Source organism: Odocoileus virginianus, chromosome 26 (assembly GCF_023699985.2).
Source record: "Odocoileus virginianus isolate 20LAN1187 ecotype Illinois chromosome 26, Ovbor_1.2, whole genome shotgun sequence".
NCBI lineage: Eukaryota > Metazoa > Chordata > Mammalia > Artiodactyla > Cervidae > Odocoileus > Odocoileus virginianus.
The window spans coordinates 26,468,115-26,489,781 of NC_069699.1; the positions used below are offsets into that span (position 1 = coordinate 26,468,115).

Genomic DNA, 21,667 nt, shown 5'->3' on the forward strand with positions numbered 1-21,667 from the left:
CAAGGACTGTTTTTCTGCTGGGCTGCCTCCCTCTGTTTGTAAATATTTCTATTCCTTTTTATTATATTCTTGTATAAACCAATGATTCTAACCTGGGACTGATTTTGCCCCTCAGGAACTATTTAGCAATGTCTGTCAGAACTTGGGGGTGGAAATGCTACTGATATGTGGTGGGTAGTGGCCAGGGATGCTGCTAAACATCTACAATGCATCAGGACAGCTCCCACAGCAGAGTTAGGCGCTCTCTAGCATATCAGTGATGCTGTGGCCGGGAAACCCTGCAGTAGACACCCTTACAAAGCGATGATAGGCTTTAAGAAAGTTTTGACTACCAGTGATTTAGGAAGCCCATTATAATTTGACCATGAACTAGCCTGTTTGTTAGAACTGTTATTTTTTAGTACATATATTTTTGTTTTAAGATTAGATTTGAGGAAGTTCCTAAGATTACATTAATTTAGCCAACCCTCTTACTTCACAGGTGAGGAAACCAAGACCTGAAGAGGGCAAGTTTGTTAAGACCTTGATTTCTTTAAATTATCCAAGTAGCCTTCCCCCGCCCCCCGCCCCTCCCCCCCAAGGATTACGAATTTTTCTGTGTGCTTTATAAATGCCCAGTTTTGTGACATGAACTGTAATTTCAAAATGGTTAAACACATTTAAAATGTGATCTCTGACAGCTGTAAAGTAATTTGCAGAGCAAATTGATTGCTTTAGTATAGAATTTCTTGGAGAAAGACTTGATTCGTCATCAAGTTTACTTGCATCAGAAGATACAGTTTGCTAAGAGATTTGTAGTGTCTGTGAGCCCTCTGAAAATCATTGACATGATTTACAAGGTAATTTAGGGTATCTTTGGTGGGGGGTGGGGAAAGGTCATATCACAGTCACTAAACCAGCAGTATAGTTTGTACAGTGTACTTCATGCAAACTTGCCTGTACCTTAAGAACAACTCCTCTGTTCAGTTTTTATTAAATGCTGAATACAAGTATCTGAGCCATAGAGATTGCTTACTTACTCTGTTCTAATCTCTATCAGTGAGGAAACTGAAGTTTGGAGAGAGTGTGTAATTCATCCAAAGTCATGGAGTTAGATTCCAAAATAAATGCAGAAAGCAGAGGAGAGAACTGAGGCATCTCACCTGCTAAGTCCTGGGATGCAACTTGTGTGACAGGGACCAGCCCAGAAAACACACTGGACCCTCAACAGAGATCTGGGCCAGTAAAATCTAATGCATCAGTTCAGTTCAGTCGCTCAGTCGTGTCTGACTCTTTGCGAACCCATGAACTGCAGCATGTCAGGCCTCCCACGTCCATTGAGTCGGTGATGCCATCCAACCATCTCTTCCTCTGTCATCCCTTCTCTTCCTGCCCTCAATCTTTCCCAGCATCAGGGTCTTTTCAAATGAGTCAGCTCTTTGTATCAGGTGGCCAAAGTATTGGAGTTTCAGCTTCAGCATCAGTCCTTCCAATGAACACCCAGGACTGATCTCCTTTAGGATGGACTGGTTGGATCTCCATGTAGTCCAAGGACTCTCAAGAGTTTTGTCCAACACCACAGTTCAAAAGCATCAATTCTTCAGCGCTCAACTTTCTTTATAGTCCAACTCTCACATCCATACACGACTACTGGAAAAACCATATATAGCCTTGACTAGATGGACCTTTGTTGGCAAAGGAATGTCTCTTTTTAATATGCTGTCTAGGTTGGTCATAACTTTCCTTCCAAGGAGTAAGCGTCTTTTAATTTCATGCCTGCAGTCACCATCTGCAGTGATTCTGGAACCCCCAAAAATAGTGTCAGCCACTGTTTCCACTGTTTCCTCATTTATTTGCCATGAAGTGATGGGAAGAGATGCCATGATCTTAGTTTTCTGAATGTTGAGCTTTAAGCCAACTTTTTCACTGTCCTCCTTCACTTTCATCATCAGGCTCTTTAGTTCTTTGCTTTCTGCCGTAAGGGTGGTGTCATCTGCATATGTGAGGTTATTGATACTTCTCCCAGCAATCTTGATTCCAGCTTGTGCTTCTTCCAGCTCAGCATTTCTCATGATGTACTCTGCATATAAGTTAAATAAGCAGGGTGACAATATACAGCCTTGATACTCTTTTTCCTATTTGGAACCAGTCTAATGCATCATATTTTATCAACTCTTTGGAAAATAAGCATTTCTGTACCTAGAGTGCGGAGTGCCCTGCCTCTGCATATAGTTGACATTAGTTTAATGAATTTGGAAACATAAGGCAGAATGCCAAAGATGAAACCAGGATAAGAGACATCACAGGGACTGTTAAAATTTCTCCATGCTCCTTTACCCAGTTGGGCTTTAGGAAGCAGAGACGCTTGCCCAGAGAGTCGGGTTTTGGTACCTGCATGGACTTCCCTTCTTAACGAGGCAGGCAGGGGGAGGTGTGTGCCACCACTCCTGCAGTCACAGTACCAGCAGCTGCCGTGACTCTCACACTGCCTCAGGTGTCGTGGCCACCTGCAAACGCTGCTCAGGCCCTTTTCAGTCTTAGCACTGAAGTCTTTTACGGTAGCATTTTGAAAACAGTTTAGGAAACATGTCTCCATACATGTCAACTATTCCACTCTTTGTCAGTGGACTGACTTTTTGTGAGAGGGATAAAGGACATATTTATGGGACATTTACTTTAGATATTTGAAGGACCATGATGAAATTCTGTTGTTTTAGGCACCACCTGGGTGAGGAAATGGAAGTAAGCCAGATTTATAGCCTGTAGTTAAAATACTTTTAAGCCTCCTTCTTGGAAGTTTTCCTTGTGCTTGTTAAGTTTAAAATTTGCAATTCTTAGCGTTTTTTGGTCAGAGGATCTCTTGCACTGTTTAAAATTATTATGGACCCAAGTAACTTTTGTTCCTGTTGGCAATACCTGTAGATACTTTCTATATCAGATAAAACTGAGCAATGTTTAGAACACAAGAATTTGCCACATTAGCTCTCAGAGTAGTGATGTCACTTTCCATTTAAGCTGAAAAATGAAAAGGCAAGTAGTATTATGGAGATGATTATTATAGAAAATAGTTTGGGTGTTGTACACCCTCCCCAAAGGGTCTTGAATACCCCCAGGAGTCTCTGGACCACAGCCTGAGAACAGTTGGACCAGAATCTCTCTCCTTGCTGCCAGGTTGGTTTATAAAATAGGGGTTTTGTTCTCAAGAATTGTAACCACTTGTAGCTTCTCCTACTTTCTGAATATATGTTCCTGAGTTACAGAAAAGTTAGTAGTGCAGTTTATGGTGCTCAAGTACTTTTTAAGTAAGTGTGTTTTCAGAGCATAAGAGACATTTGAATACTCACAATGACCATTTTGAATCTGTGGTAGAACATTTTAGATTCTGCTGCAAAGGACGCTTATGTTAGTTCTTTTGGAGCCAATTTCCAGCCAAGTCGTATCTGGTGAGTTTGTGCAGTACCGTGTATATTGGGGGGCTTCCCTCGTGGCTCAGTAAAGAGTCTGCCTACAGTATCCAGTACCTGGATTTGATCCCTGCGTGGGGAAGATCCCCTGGAGAAGGAGATGGCAACCCACTCCAGTCTTCTTGCCTGGAGAGTCCCATGGACAGGGGAGCCTGGCGGGCTCTATCTGTGGGGTTGAAGAAGTCGGACACGATTGAGTGATTCGCACATGTGCACACATCTGCGAAACCCAACTTTTGTCTGAGATAACACGGAAAAACGCAGCGAAGTCAGTGAGGGTCCTTAGTTCCGCTCTTGCTGTCAGACAGTGAGTAACTTAGGGACAGCCACATGAAGGGTTTCTGTTGCTAGAACCATTTCCTTGGAGCGAGGCTTACCAGCCTCTCTGACTTGTATATCTTTCCCTTGGCCTCACAGCTGAGCAAGGGTGGTAGATGCAACTCCAGGTGGGGAGATAGTGCCTTGAAATGTATCTATTGCTTTTAAGATGGTTTATCAGTATTTTGGATACTGGAGAATTTCAGAAAAACATCTTCTGCTTCACTGACTATGCTAAAGCCTTTGACTGTGTAGATCACAACAAACTGTGGGAAATTCTTAAAAAGATGGGAATACCAGACCACCTTATCGGCCTCCTGCGAAACCTGTATGCAAGTGAAGAAGCAACAGTGAGAACCAGACATAAAATAATGGACTAGTTCCAAATTGGGAAAGGAGTACATCAAGGCTGTATATTATTTAACTTGTATGCAGAGAACATCTTGCAAAATGCCAGGCTAGATGAAGCACAAGCTGGAATCAAGATTGCCAGGAGAAATATCAATAACCTTAGATACGCAGATGACAGCACCCTTATGGCAGAAAGCAAAGAGAAATTAAGGAGCCTCTTGTTGAAGGTGAAAGAGGAGAGTGAAAAAGCTGGCTTAAATCTCAACATTGAAAAAACGAAGATCATGGTATCCGGTCGCATCACTTCCCGGCAAATAGATGGGGGAAAAGTGAAAACAGTGACAGACTGTTTTCTTGGGCTCCAAAATCACTGCAGATGGTGACTGCAGCCATGACTTTAAAAGACGCTTGCTCTTTGGAAGAAAAGCTGTTACCAACCTAGACAGCATATTAAAAAGCAGAGACATCACTTTGCTGGCAAAGGTCGGTATAGTCAAAGCTATGGTTTTTCTCCAGTAGTCATGCACAGATGTGAGAGCTAGACAGTAAAGAAGGCTGAGTGCCGAAGAATTGATGCCTTCGAACCGTGGTGCTGGAGAAGACTTTTGAGAGTTTCTTGGACAGCAAGGAGATCAAGCCAGTCAATCCTGAAGAAAATCAACCCTGAATATTCATTGGGAGGACAGATGCTAAAGCTGAAGCCCCAATACTTTGGCCACTGATGCAAAGAGCTGGCTCATTGGGAAATACCCAGATGATGGAAAGTATTGAAGACGGGAAGAGAAGGGAACAACAGGATGAGATGGTTGAATGGCATCACCAACTCAATGGACATGAGTTTGAGCAAACTCCAGGAGATGAGGAGATGATGAAGGATAGGGAAGCCTGGCATGCTTCAGTCCATGGGGTCACAGAGTGGACACAACTGAACAACAATCAGTATTTTGTGGAATGTCTGTGTGTTCTGTGTACATGTACTATGACAAGGGCTAAGTGAACTTGGCCTACTTTAATCTTGACTTAAGCCCTCTTAGTTAGGTGTGGCTCCATTCCTGTTTAGAGAATTTACCCAGGCTCAATAGCAGAGTCTGGAGAAAGTCCAGAGCCTGTCCTAACTCAAAAGTCTGTACTCTGCCTATCATCTGTGAAAGCGAGGATGGAGAAGTTGATGAGATAAAGGGAATGGCTTCCTTTTTTTTTTTAATCTGATAGTTGGAGTCCAGTTTGAGGGGAAAATTTTTGTTTCCTGATGCAGAGCAGAGTGGTTCTCCTGAGTCAAGGAGAAGAACTCAGACCTCTTAAGGCCCTACCAAGGGCTCATTCTAGAAGATAAGCCAGAGGATTTGAGAAACTTCATCAAGATGAGTATTTACTTGAGAGGGAAAAACTCTTTAGGAGAGAAAAGATACTATTTGGGGAGCAGAGAGAATTTAATAGTGGCATGCAGTGTACGATCCTAGCAGTGAAGGTCCCAAGGTCACAGAAGTTCTGCAGTACTTTGTGGCGTAGCCTGCCTCTGTGCCGAGAGCAACTCTGCAGAAGGCCAAGAGTATTCTTCTTTCCAAAACAAAGCCAGTTAGGTCTGGGTAATAATGACCTGGGCCTAAACCAGCAAGCTGAAATGGCACCCTAGTCACTGGGACTAACGACTGTGTAACAAGGTCTGATGCTGCTTCTTCCATCAGGGAAGAATTTGGTTGGAGTGCTGTGTGGTTTCATCTTTCCATAACTGAACAGATGTGTATTCATTTGTCTATTGTTTTATCAAGATAATCAGTCCTTTAAAATAGTGGCAAAGAACGTGCTTACATAGAAACTCCCTTGGAATTTACTAAACTAGATCATCTGCCATATTTTCTCATCTATTATTCTTCATTGGGCTGGATTGACTCACATGGGTGATTCTTAGTAATAAGTGTACTGTAGCAGTGCATCAAATACAAAAATGTACAGAAATTTTTATGAGATTAAAACCCTTAATTTAAAAACTCTCAGCGTAGTTTGGCATAGCTGAAAGACTACCAGACTAATAGTCTCTTTTTTTAGGAATAATAGTGATTGTGTAATATACCTGTTAGCATTGTTGTAGATAACCAGAAGTTGTTGTTGGATTTTGGTGTTTGTTTTTTCTTTTTAAAGAAGGATAGGTGAAGGGGAAAGAGGCCTTAAGTAGTCTGATTATTCAAATCTGTTTTTATCTGTGCCTGTTAGATATTAAAAGAAATCTTGTATCTCCTTTTAAGATTTTGTGGTCATTGATGTTGGAGCTAGAATCCTGACTTCTGTGTTCTGCTCACAGCATTTCTCCTCTGCTGTATCTTTGGGCTTTAAATTATAATGGGTCAGGAGTGGGCGGGTAAGATGGACAGGAAACAAGTTCTTCTTGTAGGACCTCTTTTCTGTTTTGCTGCGAAAGCCAGGAGCCATTAGTGTGTGGTTGACAATGTTGGGACAGACAAACTGACCTTAAATCGCCTTAAAAGGTAAATACAGGCATTAGCCCATGTATCCCACAAATAAATTTGCTGTATGATTGCGTTAACTTGGAATACATATTGTATGCAGACAAGTCCAGACAAAGATCAGATTTATTTAACCTCATTATGGCTTTATCAGGGTACTTCTGCAAAGGAAAAAAGTTTATAAAGCATTTTTACGCATTTGGCCCACCCAGTTCCTTGAGGTTACATTTACTATTCCCATTTCATTTTCACAATGTTGTAGTCGGAAATGGCTGTGCAGAGTACTTTTCTTTGTTCCCAGCTAGTGTGTGTGTGTGTGTGTTCATGTATGTATTGTGGGGCATCAGTCATCGAAAAATTCAGTCATTGTTGAGCGGGAGGAATGCATCCTAGTTAGTCCAGTGCACATGTGTACTCTTTTGAGCGTAGGGACTGGAAAATGGGTCATGTGGAGAAGTCTCCTTTATACAGAGTCATGATGTGATCGGCTCTCCTAATAGTGTAAACTAAATGGACAGGCATTTTCAGAGTAGTTAGATCTTGAAATTGCTAATTCTTCAACTAACAGATTGCCAAGGCAAGGAAGGGGTTGGCTGGGGTCAGTGTAAAGGCAATGTTCAGAGCACTTAAGGGCAATGTAAGTTAACTTGGAGAAGACATTTTGTAAGTTGCAGAGTACATTTTTTTTTAATGAATAAATTGATTGTCTGATTCCAGAGCCTTTGAGGTATTTTTGTTGAAAATAGAGTTCCATAAGTGAGCCAGACACAACTGATAGTTTAGGAAGAGCTGGACATTATGAAACAAAAGAAACCATGTATTATTGCTCTTTGTTGCCTGAACTAAAGAAGTAGTTTCTCTTTTCTCTAGTTGTGGGAGCTGAGATACAAGAAAGCACAGAAGTGATCTCAGATTCCCCAAGCACACAGTGGACAAGGAAAGGGCTGTTGGGGGGAAATGTAAGGTTTGCCCCTGTTCCCCAAAGTGCCGTGTGCACACACATGTAAGTGATCCGGGAGATAGCTTGGTTTTGTTTGCTTTTTGCTCTCATTTGTGTTCATGTGGGCTCAGATAGACATTTCTTGATGGTGTCTGTTTGAAATTTCACAGCAGATTTTCTTTTGTAAACTATTGTAAAAACAACAATAAACACAAAGTTTTTGAGAAAACTAAAAATTTTGTTATTGACAGAATATAGTTTTGAAGAAGAAGAAGATAGGAAAAAACTCATGGCCAAATATACTTACAGAGGAAACCAGACCAACCCCCTGTTACATTTTAGCATTTCTGGTCAGGCTGTGTAGCATTTTTGTTGATTGTTTTATTATTTTTAGTTGATGGGCTTTCAGGCTTAGACACTAAAAGCAGTAAACCATGTTTATTGACCTGAGGTTTCCCCTATATTGTGAAGGCTGTTGATTGCTTATTTAAGATTTGTTTCTTGGGAGACTTAGGTAATTTTGGAGAATCCAGACTCTCAGCTCCACGTTGAAGAACTGATTTCCCTACAACATGCTGGAAGTTCTGCCCATTAAACAAGCTGTTTACAGTGCGTTGTGTAACATTTAAAAGATTGCATTGGGCAATGTAAATCTGTGAGAAGTAACTATTTCTCACTGATCAGCAGTATTAAATATCATGGTAAGGGTTCATTACAGGAAATGTTCCATAGACATTGGAAAGCATTCTCACCAGCGTCTCTTCCCCCTACCCTTTCCCTTTAAGGCTATCCCTTTAATGATAACCAAGTAGTCTTGTCCTTGCTCCAGTGAGGACAGTGGGGTTATCAAGTGTGCTAGAATTCTTGGGCAGGTGTCCGTCGAGATTGTAGCCTGGATTGACCTGGGCCTTTCATTCCTGGCACCCTGTGCCCCCTCCCCACCCCATACACGGGCGTGTGCACACAACACATGGGTGGTGGGGGGGGCAGGGATATTTTCAAGTTACTTTCATCAGAGGAGTTTTTGAATGATAGTTCAGTTGGGTCTGTGTTAAAAATCCCAGTTTAGCCATTTACTGTAAGCCTTAGACAGGGGTCTTGATCTTTCTGATCTAGAGGACATTGTGCTAACTCGTTTCACAGTGCCTGTCCTTTGATGGCTGTGAGGTGGCTCTGCTCCTACTGCTTCACAGGCAGTTTATAACGTTGAACTGGGAGAACCTGTCAGGGTGGGAGTGGGGTTCCTGTGGCTCTTAGTGGAGCTGGCACATTCCCAACCCTCATGCTGTTGGAGCGTGCTGGCCTAGAAATGAGGGGACTGATGGCAGGAGCTGCCAGGGCACATCTGCCAGGGCACATCTGGCAGGGTGGTACCTTTGGAGGGCCTCCCACTGATGACCCCTTCTTGTTTCTTCATCTTCTCCAGAAGTTTTGCATTTTGTTCAGTAATACTGCACCATTTCAAAATGAATTAGATGCATTTTCCTACCTCACCACGTTCCCTGATCTGAGAAAAACTGTGGAATTTGTTGGGGGAACTAGTTTGAAAAAACTGCTCTAATTAAAATAATGATTGTCAACTTGTTGGTGAGGGTTTTTTTGTGGGCAAGGGGCAAGTGGTGATGAAAGAGTTACTAGGTTGTTACTTGAGGACTTTGAGAATGTACTTCTGAAACAACACAGGTGCCTGTAGCAGACATGCCATATTTCTTGGTAATTTGATCTCAGTTAGCCTTGCTGCTGCTGCTGCTAAGCCATTTTAGTCGTGTCCGACTCTGTGCGACCCCATAGACGGCAGCCCACCAGGCTCCCCGGTCCCTGGGATTCTCCAGGCAAGAACACTGGAGTGGGTTGCCATTCCCTTCTCCAATGCATGAAAGTGAAATGTGAAAGTGAAGTCGCTCAGTCGTGTCCGATTCTCAGCGACCCCATGGACTGCAGCCCACCAGGCTCCTCCGTCCATGGGATTTTCCAGGCAAGAGCACTGGAGTGGGCTGCCATTACCTTCTCCTAGTTAGCCTTGGGTCCTTTTCATTTGTGAAGTTTCAGTTTGGTTACACATTAGAGGGGAGGAACACTTGTTTCACCATTCTGGTCAGGCATTCATTTCCTTAGGGGCATGTGAGGACATCCTTATGGTTTTGTGTGAGTGCGCACGTGTAGATCGTGTCCTTTGGGTACCGGATTGTGGCACATGCGCTGAAGCATTCTCAGGGGTTGCCTGCTGAGGTGTTAGGGTGGTCGTCCGTGGGAGGAGCGCGAGCCAGGCCCCGGGCCTGTCGCCTGTGTCCGGTGTGCCTTTGGCCTGGGCGCGCTGCCGGGGAGTGGGGTCCAGGTGCTGGGGAGCTGCCCTCAGGCACACCAGGCGCCTGGCGTAAAGGGCTGTTTGTGAGACAAGGGTGACTTCCTTTCATCTCTGCCTATTCCTAGCTCTCTGCTCTGGCAGTTCCAGCTGCTGACCAACCTAGGCACCACTTCTGATGTCCATGGTTTCAGGATCTCTGCTCTGATTTCTCATTTCCATGTTCTGTCCATAACCTCCCAGGACCTGGCATCCCTTCCCGGTCTCAGAAGACCGTGCCTCCGCCAGCGCTGCTGTTGACTGTCCGCTGTCTCCCCTCTCCCGTGGCTGGCACTGCGGTCTGGCCGCCTTCCGTGCTCCTCGCCCTACAGCACATGCGACTTCAGCCTCCCTTTCCTGTGGAAGTCTCCTCCAGCCGTGCTGACCCCTCTGTAGTGGCAGAACCGTCCTTATCTCACCGCGACATCTCTCCAGTTCTTACTGGCCACCCCTAGGTTATTCCTCCGACGTCCTGTCGTCCCTTCACTTTTGCAGTCCCAATCTCACTGGGACTGTTCTTCTAAAAATCAGCAGTGACCTCCTGATCACCAGAGCCTGGGCTCTTTTCTCAGTCCTTATCTTACTTTGTCTTTCTCTGCAGCGTTTGTTTATTCTTCATTCAACCAGGAGGTAATTTTATTGGGTACCTGGTACTGTGCTGAATGCCATAGTAACAAAGATGATTAAGATGCAGTCATGCCATTCAGGAGTGTACATTTGATTGATAGTTACATAGTGGTGTGGTAAGTAGCATTGTAGAACTTCACAGGATGTGCCTAGAGTGAGACAGGCCCCCCGTAACTCAAATTGGGCAGGCCTGGTGGACGAGGCTCGGGGTTCCTCGGGGCGAGGGTTTGGTGCACCATGGAGTGTCTGTTGAAGGTGGCCTTGGGCTGCTGTCCTGTTGTCCTCTCGTCATTCTGTGTCGTGAAGCATACATACTAGCTTAAATGAAATTCTCCACCATGGTAGGTTTTTGTATGTATTTAGCTTAACTCTGATTAAGTTATTTCATTTTGAGTATTGGTTAGTGTAAGACAGTTCTGTTTTGTTTTCTTACTCTGATTTAAGCTGTCTGGTAATCCCTGTAGACAAACTGATCTGATCTGTTTGTGTCCCTGGTGAGTACTTGTGAAATGGCTTGTAGCGGTGATTATCTTCTCTCTTAAGTATTAACAGATCTGCTTCCTCTTTGAAGGAGTAGAATAGACTGCTGCTGCCTTAAGTAAGCGTCTGACTCTTTGTGACCCTGCGGATTGTAGTAGCCCGCCAGGCTCCTCTGTCCATGGAATTTCCCAGGCAAGAATAGTGAAGTGGATGCATCCCCTTCTCCAGATGATCTTCCTGACCCAGGGCTCGAACCTGGGTCTCCTGCATTGCAGACAGATTCTTCACTGTCTGAGCCACCACGGAAGCAAACCTCTGAAGAAGGAAAGTTACCTTTCCCTTGAGAGGGCAGGGCCTTAGCTCAAGTACCTCCTTGCTTTGTCTCCGAGGCACTGCACATCTGTGTTTGACTCAGTCCTTTGCTCGGTGGCAGGTGAGGCAGGCTGTGTGTGGTTGTGGTCCAGCCTGCGGTGACTCTTAGCTGTGACGGGTTTTCGTTGTGTGCCGTCCACTACCATGGCCTGTTTGCTGGAGAACACAGGAGATGTGCCCTGGGATTGATGCTTTGTTCATCAGTTTCCTGCAGAGCCAGCACCGAGACACTCAGACAAAAGCCAGGGGCTTCCCCAAGCAGGCCGGCCTGATGAAGTTGTGGAGGAGGCGGTGTCCCCCCTTCTCAGCCACGTCACACCCTCTCCCAAGAGGGGTTTCAGGCAGCATGTCCTCTTCTAGCAGCTGTTGCTGCTTTTTTTTTTTTTTAAATAAAATGGCCTGATTATTTTTTGTTTTTCCTAGGTTTGTTTTTTATTTTTTCCTTCCATTTGCGTTCCTCTACCACTGGCTCTTTCATGGATGAACCAGACCTCATCTGTCCAGTTACTTTTCTTCGGCCGGTGCCTCCGCCGTGGCGAGCAGACTGGGACATGGGGTCTGCGGGGGTTGTCAGACGGTGGCCGGCAGTTGCCTCACCTCTTTAGTGACCCTCATGTAGGTACATGCGTCCTACCTTGCGCTGCCTCGTGGCTCAGCTGGCACAAAGAATCCGCCTGCAGAGTGGGAGGCCTGGGTTGGGGAGACCCCATGGAGAAGGGAAAGGCTACCCACTCCAGTATTCTGGCCTGGAGAATGCCATGGGCTTTAGGGTCCTTGGGGTCACAAAGAGTCGGACATGACTGACTTTCACCGTCACACCTTATACTTGGAGAGTTTATTATATTGTAAATGTCGGTCTAGATGCTGCTGTCTTTGAAATTAACATTGTGTGCTAAGCGTTCCTTTCTCCTTTTGCCGTTTGGGTCTGAATGGTCATGCGTTGTGAGAAACACTTGGCACCATTTAGACTTTGTAAACAATAGTGCTAAAAGCCAGTGTCAGTTGGAGACTGGCACACACATAATGGTTGATGGCACAATGAATGTATCCCTTTTCTAAGATTTTTTTTTTAGTGATTTTCAGTGTTCACCCCCCTGGGAGCTCATATGAACCACAGTTACCTTCTATTGCTATGTGTTGTTGGGGGTGCCAGTCACAGAACTGCAGGGGAGCAGACCAAGTCGGAATGATTAGATTGAGGAGTGAATGTCACACTTCTAATTTCATTCTCTTTCCAAGAGATTACCAGTGTCCATTTAATAAAATGAGATTAACCCTCTGCAGCAGCAGTATTTGAAAGCTGTCAGTCAGTATAATCTTGACAACTCAAAAGAAGTAGTGTTCTCAGCACTCTTGGAAGCAATCATGTTTTATTGGCTAAAAGCCTTGACTGCACAGGGATGTGTGTATTTGTTTGAGCACATGTGTCTATGTCATTAAAGGTGTACAGAGAGTGGATTTGAAAGAGGAAAAGTTTTATGGACTTAACCATACTACCTAGAAATAATAATGTAGAAATAACATCATATAATTTAGTTTTGAGTTGCCAGATACCAGTAATAAAATACCTAAACATTATGAGACCAAAATTTTAAAAATCAAAGAAATATTTATAAAGCAAATAATGAGGCCTCTTTTCTTGAATGTTGTAGAAAACCTCGGATCAATTCTCAGCTGGTGGCACAGCAAGTGGCCCAACAGTATGCCACTCCACCACCCCCTAAAAAGGAGAAGAAGGAGAAAGTTGAAAAGCAAGACAAAGAGAAGCCTGAGAAAGATAAAGAAATTAGTCCTAGTGTTACCAAGAAAAACACCAACAAGAAAACAAAGTAAGGTCTTGAGTAACCCAGTACAGTGCTGTGTTATTTTGCAGGCAAATCAAAGATATCTTTTAAATCCCTCTTTTTCTATCTCCCCATTTAGACCAAAGTCTGATATTCTGAAAGATCCTCCTAGCGAAGTGAACAGTATACAGTCTGCAAATGCTACAACAAAGACCAGTGAAACGAATCACACCTCAAGGTATCTGAAACTAGACTGAAATACATCACTGCCCGGACTTGGCTGCTCATAGTCAAGAGTCGGGGATGGTTTGTGCCTGTGGGTTTGTAGGCTAAGGGGTGGGATGAAGAGCTGGGGTGGGACTGTTAACTTTCAAAATACATGCACATATATATGAGCTATTTTAACATTGAGACCAAAACAGGAGAAAGAAATTGATTTTAATTTCGCAGTGGTCCAAAGCTTTGCTAACTGATCATGGTCTCCATGCTTGCTGAGCTTTTCAGCAGATTTGGGAGTAAGCATTGGTGTCCGTGCTGGCGGTTTAGAGTCATTGGCCACAGTGTCATGAAGTGTGTGTGTGTGACATTGGAACTGACGTCCTTTGCACGCAGACCTGATTTGACAGGCTCTTCCCCTTGGTGTTGCTTTCAGGCCCCGGCTGAAGAACGTGGACCGGAGCACCGCACAGCAGCTGGCAGTGACTGTGGGCAACGTCACCGTCATTATCACAGACTTTAAGGAAAAGACTCGCTCCTCCTCCACATCCTCGTCCACAGTGACCTCCAGTGCAGGGTCCGAACAGCAGAACCAGAGCAGCTCGGGGTCGGAGAGCACAGACAAGGGCTCCTCCCGCTCCTCCACGCCGAAGGGCGACATGTCAGCAGTAAATGACGAATCTTTCTGAAGTTGCACATGGAATTGTGAAAACTATGAATCAGGGTATGAAATTCACATCCTCCACCTGCCCATGCCGCTTGCACCCCTTGGAAAATCTTCTGTGGACATCGACCTCTTAGTGATGCTGCCAGGATAATTTCTGCTTGCCATGGGCATCTGGCCACCAAGGGATTTCGCACCCTGACGATTTACTCTTGACACTTTTATGTATTCCATTGTTTTATATGATTTTCCTAACAATCATTTATAATTGGATGTGCTCCTGAATCTACTTTTTATAAAAAAAAAAAAAATCTGCTGTGCACAATTTTCCATGTACATTACAACTGGTTTTTTGTTTTTGTTTTGTTGGGGGAGGGCAGGGTGGGAGGGGGAGGGAACTTTTATTTATTGTGTTCACAGACTCCATCCTTTCAGCATATCCTTTTAAGTTTAGTTCTTTCTTCCAGTTATACTATGTACTATCAGTTTTGATATAACTATATATATAAATATAAAATTATATATAAAAGGTTATTTGAAACCAATCCATGGCAACGCTGGTGCTTGATACACTGTGAAGTGAATACAACTTTGAACAGTTACAGATCTGGGACAGTCCCTTCTATGAAAGTGCTGAAATTAAATTAAAATCAGTCTTACATGAAGTATGTTCCAACCCACGTGGGAACTTGACTCTCTCATCTGTCTAAAAAGTACTGGATGATACGAAAATATATATTTTTTAAACAATGTGATCTCAAATTTAAAGACTGCTCCAGATAGCCTGCATTTGTGGTGGAATGACTGACAAATCACAAGTGGTTTAGTTGGGAGGGCTTTGATCATTCGAAAGTAACTAAACTAGCTCCAGAATGCCAAGTATTCGTGTAAATTACGGTTACATGTTCACTTTGCTCTTCTTACATAGGCACTCATCAAAATATGGTATTCTTTAACTCGAATTCCATCCATTTTCCAGACCTCTACTCATGTCTGAGGTAAATTGATAAACTGTCTCTTAGTTTTAGCATTCAGACTGTCTAACCTGTACTTTTTGGTCCATACAAGAAGCAAATCCCTGTTTCCACTTCACACACGGTGTTTTGTTTAATTGAACTTTGTTTGCTTTACAGCCCCTTGTTTCCCTTACCATTCAGTGAGAATTCTTTTCCTTTCTTAAAGTCTAGTCTTGTTGTTTGACTGAACAGAGGTTATCAACCAGCACATCCAGTCCCGACATGGAGCTTTTCAGTTCCATGATGTGTCTCAGCTCCCTGCTGTGGGAAGGAATGCAAGTGGTGAAGAAATGGTTGAAGGGCGGGCAGCTAGAGTTGCAGGGAAAGCTCCTACTTCCTGTGAGCCTATGAGCTTTTACTTCCTCAACACAAAGACAGCTTGAGTAAAACTCTTTTTAAAAATGATTCTTCTCACTTTCTTTTTTAATGCCTTGCAAAAATAAAAAATGTGTAAAAGACCACTAATATGAATCCACCCTTCCTCATTTTATAAAAACGTTCTGTTTTGCTTTGTTTGGATTTAGGATCTCTCTTCTGTCCGACTCTTACATTCATATTCGCAGAGTTTGTAGACTTGAGAGTCATTTCAAGCATGGGAACTTGATGTCACCTTCCTTTATTCGACCTGGGAGGGCAGCAGATTAGTGATGAAACGCTGCATTTTGGTGTGAAAAACCTGGTTTTGCATAAGAATAGAAGTAACTTCTGTGTATGGAGGCAACGAATAAAGAGAAAAATTAACAGCTTGATTTGAGTAGCCAACAGGAAAGGCTCCTTTCACATTTACATTAAAACTATTCTGTAGTCACTGATGTACCATCATTTAAATTCTGTTCTCAAAGGTATAGATGATAAAGCAGTGCCATTTGTTGCTATGGTCCTCTTCTCAAATGCATGGACAATGTTTCCCCTCTTTTTAAAAAATAGTGCTTGTATCTGGGATGCAAGCTATACTTACCTTTTTAAATACATTTTTAAAGTATTTATTAATGAACCAAAGGAAATCAGATGCTTTCTATAAGCATCAGAATATATAATACATAGTGATTTGACTATGAATTTTAAATCCACATTTTAATATTAGTGGGGTATTGCAAAGACATTCCTTCTAAAGTTTTAATATTCCTTTTATTAAGGGTCTCAGGGAGGGTAAATTAGTCAGCCATATTTATTTTCCAGAGATGTAAGGAATTGCTAAGTTTTTTAATTAACTTTTTAAAAAAATTTAAATGCCACCAAACTCATATGGGTTGCACTGCTTTTGGAACCAGTAAGTGTTGGTATGCACTTTGTTCAGAAACACTGTGTACTTTTGCAAAATTAGTTTCATGTAAAGTGATTGGACCCCTAGACTAGTGGAAAAAGCTGATTAACCAGCTACTCAGAGGCTGCTAATTCATTGCCAATGTCTTGGTTTTTCAGTTCTGCCTCCGTGATAAATTTAAGAATAAAAAATAGGGAGGGGTGAAGGAAGGGAGGATCGCTTTAGAACTGGTGAGATGATAACATTGCCAGTTTGGTAGGAACTGCAGCTCACGGTGAGAGTGCTCTCAGCAATCAGATGTTTTTGGGCCCGGCCTTTGGCTGCTGTTGTGTATTGTGTTATGATAGTGAAGCGATAGGTACTTTAGACTTTTAATTTCCGAAATGGATGACATCCCTCAGGCATGTATTCTGGAAATGGAATTCCTGTAACTTCTGCTTTTGCAGTTTACCCTACAATTAGTAGGCAGCGTGTAAAAACACTAGTGTAGATGATGAAAGATATATATTGAAAGAGGACCAGAAATACTTGGTATTCAACGGCACAGTAAGCAGGTTATAAAAACAAAACAAAAGCACAGTGTTAATGCTTGCAAGTTTCCATTTGTTTTAATACCACACGATCTTTCACACTCGTGCGTGTGCACGCACACACAGAGCTTACCCAACCTGCTCTGCTTGAGTCATGCAGTTCAAAAAAAGGGGGAAAAAAAAGGTAAAGACATCCTGATAACCGCAAAATATTTTCAATCAAAATCTTTCAGTTTTAATCTGGACATTTAAAACATTAGCAGAAGCTTCTGTGAGTTTAGTTCCACTAAGATGTTTCACCTGCCTTATCAAGACCATTCTCAGTCTACTTTTTTAAGCTACCATATCTTAAATTATTGAAAATTTATTAATTGCTGATATATAATAACCTTTGCTTGTATGTAACCGAAAATGGTTTAAGAGCCGACATTTAGAGTAAGACAATGGAGCTGAACAGTTTTTAATGCGCAAGCAGTTCTGTTCTTGTGTATGACTTGTAACCTTAATTTACTGTGTAAAGATGGTTACATTATTTCCTTAGCTTTGTTTGTTGGAGACAAATAGAGAATGCTTGTTAAGTATGTCAAAACATAATCTTATCTTGTGAATTTTTGTTAATGTATTATACGAGCTATATTTTTCATTTGCTCAGAAAGACAGCTTGTATAACGCTTTTGGAAGTTCTGCTCTGTAATGTCTTTAGAGCTGACAGTCTGTTAGATTTGTTTTTTTCTTCATGCTAAAGTGTCGGTGGTTTTGTGAACTGGTCAGAAATTCACAGGTCTTAAATGTTTGGGGGAAATTTATATTGGACACTTCTCTTTGTCTAGCAAATAAAAGATGTTAATATATTCCTGTTACTGGCATGTGCACGACTATGTTATTAGAAGCCACTTTATCGTTTTCCTGCTTTAAATAGAAATGTCTATTTATGAATTCTGCTTGTAGTTTTTTCACAAATAAAATAGTAAAATTTACACTGAAATCTTTATTTTTGTCTGTGTAGACATTAGCAAGTAGGAGGTTACTTTTTGTACTCAGATTTTTCACTTACGTAGTATTTCAGGAGAACTCAGATGCTGGAGTTTTGGGTATCTCAGTACATGGCTCAGAGCTGCAGCAGAAAACAGTGGAACCAAAGAATGCCCAAATTTTGGAAGAAAGCAAATGAGTGTCTCTAAAGGAGTCCTTTGAGGTAGGCAGTGATGATTTAATGAAGGAAGTGAAGATGATGGGTAACTGGTTAATTCAGTGCCTGAAGAACTGAAGAATCCTGGAAAGAACCCATTTCTGGCCAACTGCAGCTAACTGCAGGTTAACTGTGACCCTCATGTAAAGGAAATAGTGTCAAACCTAAAAGCTGCATAAAGCCAGCATCTTGCCCAGTGCTAGGGAGGTCGTCACTTCCAAAGATGTGGAAACCACTTAGAACAGTTTTAAGATTCACCCAATTACACTTCTTAGTCTAGCAAATGGGAAGAGTGTAAATGGTGCAGGATCGTAATATGAAAATTGGTTTGTCCTGGTAAAAGAGAACTTAGCAAACTTCATTCCCTTTTGTCTTCCAGTACTGGGTCATAGCCCGAGCTTGGCTCTTCAAGAATCTTGGAAAGAATCTGGACGGATTGAAGAACAGGGAACAGATAGTGACTCTGATGTTTCCCAGGGCCCTCAGGCGATGGGCTGGCTGTACCCTGACTCTCAGCTTTCCTTGGTACCTGAGGAGTCTTTATGGGTCCCCACACTGGCACTAATCTTTGGGGAAGCTAGAGGCTGCCTCCCATAATAGATGAAGGCATACAGCTGAAGGCTGGTTCCTACCATGGAAGTGCAGGGATGTCTTTTAGTGAATGCCTTCAAGTTGTGAAGATGAGAAGGAAGGTGAAGTCTTTCCTGTGTCTTTAGCTAAACACCAGCCTCAATAACGCATGTCTAGACACCCCTACTGAGGAATACCATGGCCAATGTATTAACACCACCGTGGTAGGAAGCTCTTGATGAGTTAATCTTGGTGGAGGGTAGGATGATGTCTTCAGCTGAAAAGTTCTGCATTCATTGTCCAGTAACATGGGAATCGGCCAGCCCCTTCCCCAGAGCAGTGAGGACAAGGAAAGAGCTGTCAGTGAGGCCCTGCATCTTTCTCATCCCTGACCTCCCAGCAGTTCTGTAGAGCTCCTCTGAAACTTGAAAATCATAGCAAGGAAAGCTTCAGAGCTACTGGTATGTTAGGCGTAAAAATTCTTGATCAGTCTTGCTTGCTAATCATTAAGAGAAGCCAGGTTCTAAACTGGCCACCCTTACTGGTGCTTGTCAGGAAAGGTGAGTCTTCATCTGGCAGCCTGAGCTGTTACAGTAGATATGAACCACTGAATGCTGCAAGGAAAGGCTCTGATTTTTCTAGAAAAAATCATTGGCCTTGTCTGGAGAGAGAAAGGGACTGAAATCTGGAGTGAAAGCTGTTGTGTTCTGCTTGGTCACCCTGCCTTCTCTCCGGGCGTTAACTGCAAGGCTAGGGTGGCAGTCTGCTGTGGGGCATCCAGTGCCTAGTTATGCACCTGGTGTGGTTCTGAAAGATTGCAAGGAGGACTGATTATGTGGAGAAAGGGCATAGGCTGAGAGTGGCCCATTCCTGCAGCTGTTTTTAATCTAGACGTGCACACCTGGTTTCCCTGCCTCGCTCGTGCCAGGCATCACAAATCGATCACAGTACTCTTCAGCTGAATTCAGACTCAGAAATCTCCAGGCCTCTCACGTCTGTGGGAGGTAAGTGCCTTTGCCCTTCCTGCCCTGCATCAGCCCTACCCGAGACAATTGGGGAACCCTACAAGGCCATTTTTAATCAACTCTTCCGCTGTGGAGCGCTTCCTGGAGCCGTAGGAATTCCAAGCAGAAAGCAGTTGAGAGGCTTGAAGGAGTCAGGGAGGAAGAGAATGAAATATCCAACACACCAACTCTTCAACAGCTCAGCACGGGACAGGAGGAGGAGGCCCACGGGACACTGTCCCTTTAAATGCCAGACGCCACGGAGCTGGACCAGAACTTGCCCAGGCTGCTGCACCGGTTCTGCTGACCTCCGAGACTCAGATGACAGGGCAGAACACCAAGCGGATGTGATGCCGGGAAGAACAGGACAAACCTTTGGAGCCAGAACGGGGTGAGACTCGCACCTCCACCTGACTGGGTGACCTTGGGCAAGTCAGTCTCCCCAGGCTCATTTTCCTCACCTCTGAAGCAGACCGCTCCTGCCCTGTTCTCTGCTCCCAAGTGTCATGGGCCAGTGGCCCATTCATTGCTAATTTGCTATGTTTCTAGTAACAGCAAAATTTTCCTGCATGTTCATTCTACTGCTTCACTGGGAATGAATGCGAAGGGTTTTGTTTTGTTTTGTTTTGTGATTGTCTTATCTTGTTTTTAAATATTTCCTTATCTATCTAATCTGTCTGCCACTTCCCACCGTGGAGGCCACATTTGAAACCACAGTAGCTTTGCAAGGGCATTTCTCCTTTCACTTTCAGGTTCCAATCAGTCACAGAGATAGGGCCATTCAGAGCTGTAAGGCAGCTCCACCGCAGAAGAGGGAAAGTCCTGGCGCTCGTAACTGTAGCCGGAAAATCCTCCCGGAGTGTCGGCGTGCCAGCGGTGTGGTCATGGCAGGGGGCCGGCTCCACACCCTGCGGGCTTGGCCTCACTTTCCGGGAGGATTTAACAGCGCGCTCTTCTGTCAGCTGCGCTCTTGAATCCCCTCTCATCTTAGTGACACTCCTGCTTAAGTGAGTCATTCTTGACTCCCTGGACACCAGAAGCCTTTCTTCCTGACAGCAGGTGAGATGCTGGCAGCCTCTCAACGTGACCATCCACTTCAGTGCCTGTGAAAATCCCCACCGCCCTGCGACCCGGACATCTGAAGATTGTGCTTAATAGAGTCGGCTGCCGCTTGAGGGAGGTGTGCCCGGCTGGCTGGGGAGCCCAGCGTGAGACCCGCTCTGCCTGCGCCCGGGGACCCTCCGTGGCTGCTGCCTGGGAAGGGCTGGTGTGGCTGGAGGGGGCGAGGGGAGGAGGCGGGCCACCTGGCATGCCTGAGGAGCGAAAAAAACAAGACAAAATTCTGGAATCACGGAGAGGGGGCATGAAATGCTACTTCAACGTGAATTTCAACAATAGAACACAGGATCTCAAAGAAACTTCAGTTCTCAGTGTACTCCGCTGCCTTGATGAGTGCTTCTGTTGAAAAGTTCCAGGAAGCCTGCTATTTTCCTGCCCTTCAACCACATGAAGCCTAGTTTGAAGAGAGGATGGAGGAGGTGGTAAATAGGTATTTGACAAGGTGTGGGCTCCAAGGCCCTACTACAGGCATTTTCTCGTCTCTGGCAGTCGGCAGGTAGAACCAGGGGCCTTCTCTCACAGACGCTCCTGAGCACCTCTAAAAAGCCTGCCACTCAACCACGTAATGGCCTGCCCATAACCCGCTTCTGTTCTTCGCCCGCATCTCCCGCCATGAAGCCGTGCCCCTCACAAAGCCCAGCACTGACTCTGCTGCTGTTTGATAGTAAAGGCCACAGTTCCAGGACAGAGACTAGCTATATCCTCACCCCTCTTAACCCGCTCCTCCCCACGTGGAGGTTCTGGCTTCAACTTAGGATTCTCTTGGAGAACAGGCTCTCCCAGTCCAGGGCCACTAGCTCTGCTTCTTGCGTCCCACGGAGCATCAGGCCCTGTGGGATGAGCCGAGAGGGTGGCCAGCCTCTGCCCGTGTTGAAAGACTTAACATTTTATTTCCTGTCTATGTTTGGATGGCTGGCTGCAGCATGTGTACCTTCACTTCTGTCCACTCTGAACTCTGCCCGAAAGGAGTCTACCCA

General features: G+C 44.1%; 1 protein-coding gene across 1 annotated transcript in view; it reads left to right on the forward strand.

The window, feature by feature from the left end:
* The window catches only part of RYBP (RING1 and YY1 binding protein), a 73,478-nt gene extending 55,693 nt beyond the window's left edge, over nt 1–17,785 (forward strand). The window contains exons 3-5 of the mRNA XM_070455665.1: nt 12,987–13,163; nt 13,258–13,356; nt 13,771–17,785. Coding sequence (XP_070311766.1) covers nt 12,987–13,163; nt 13,258–13,356; nt 13,771–14,023 — 529 coding nt within the window. The 3' untranslated portion in view covers nt 14,024–17,785. The remainder of the gene's footprint in view (nt 1–12,986; nt 13,164–13,257; nt 13,357–13,770) is intronic.
* Nucleotides 17,786–21,667: the final 3,882 nt, after the last annotated feature.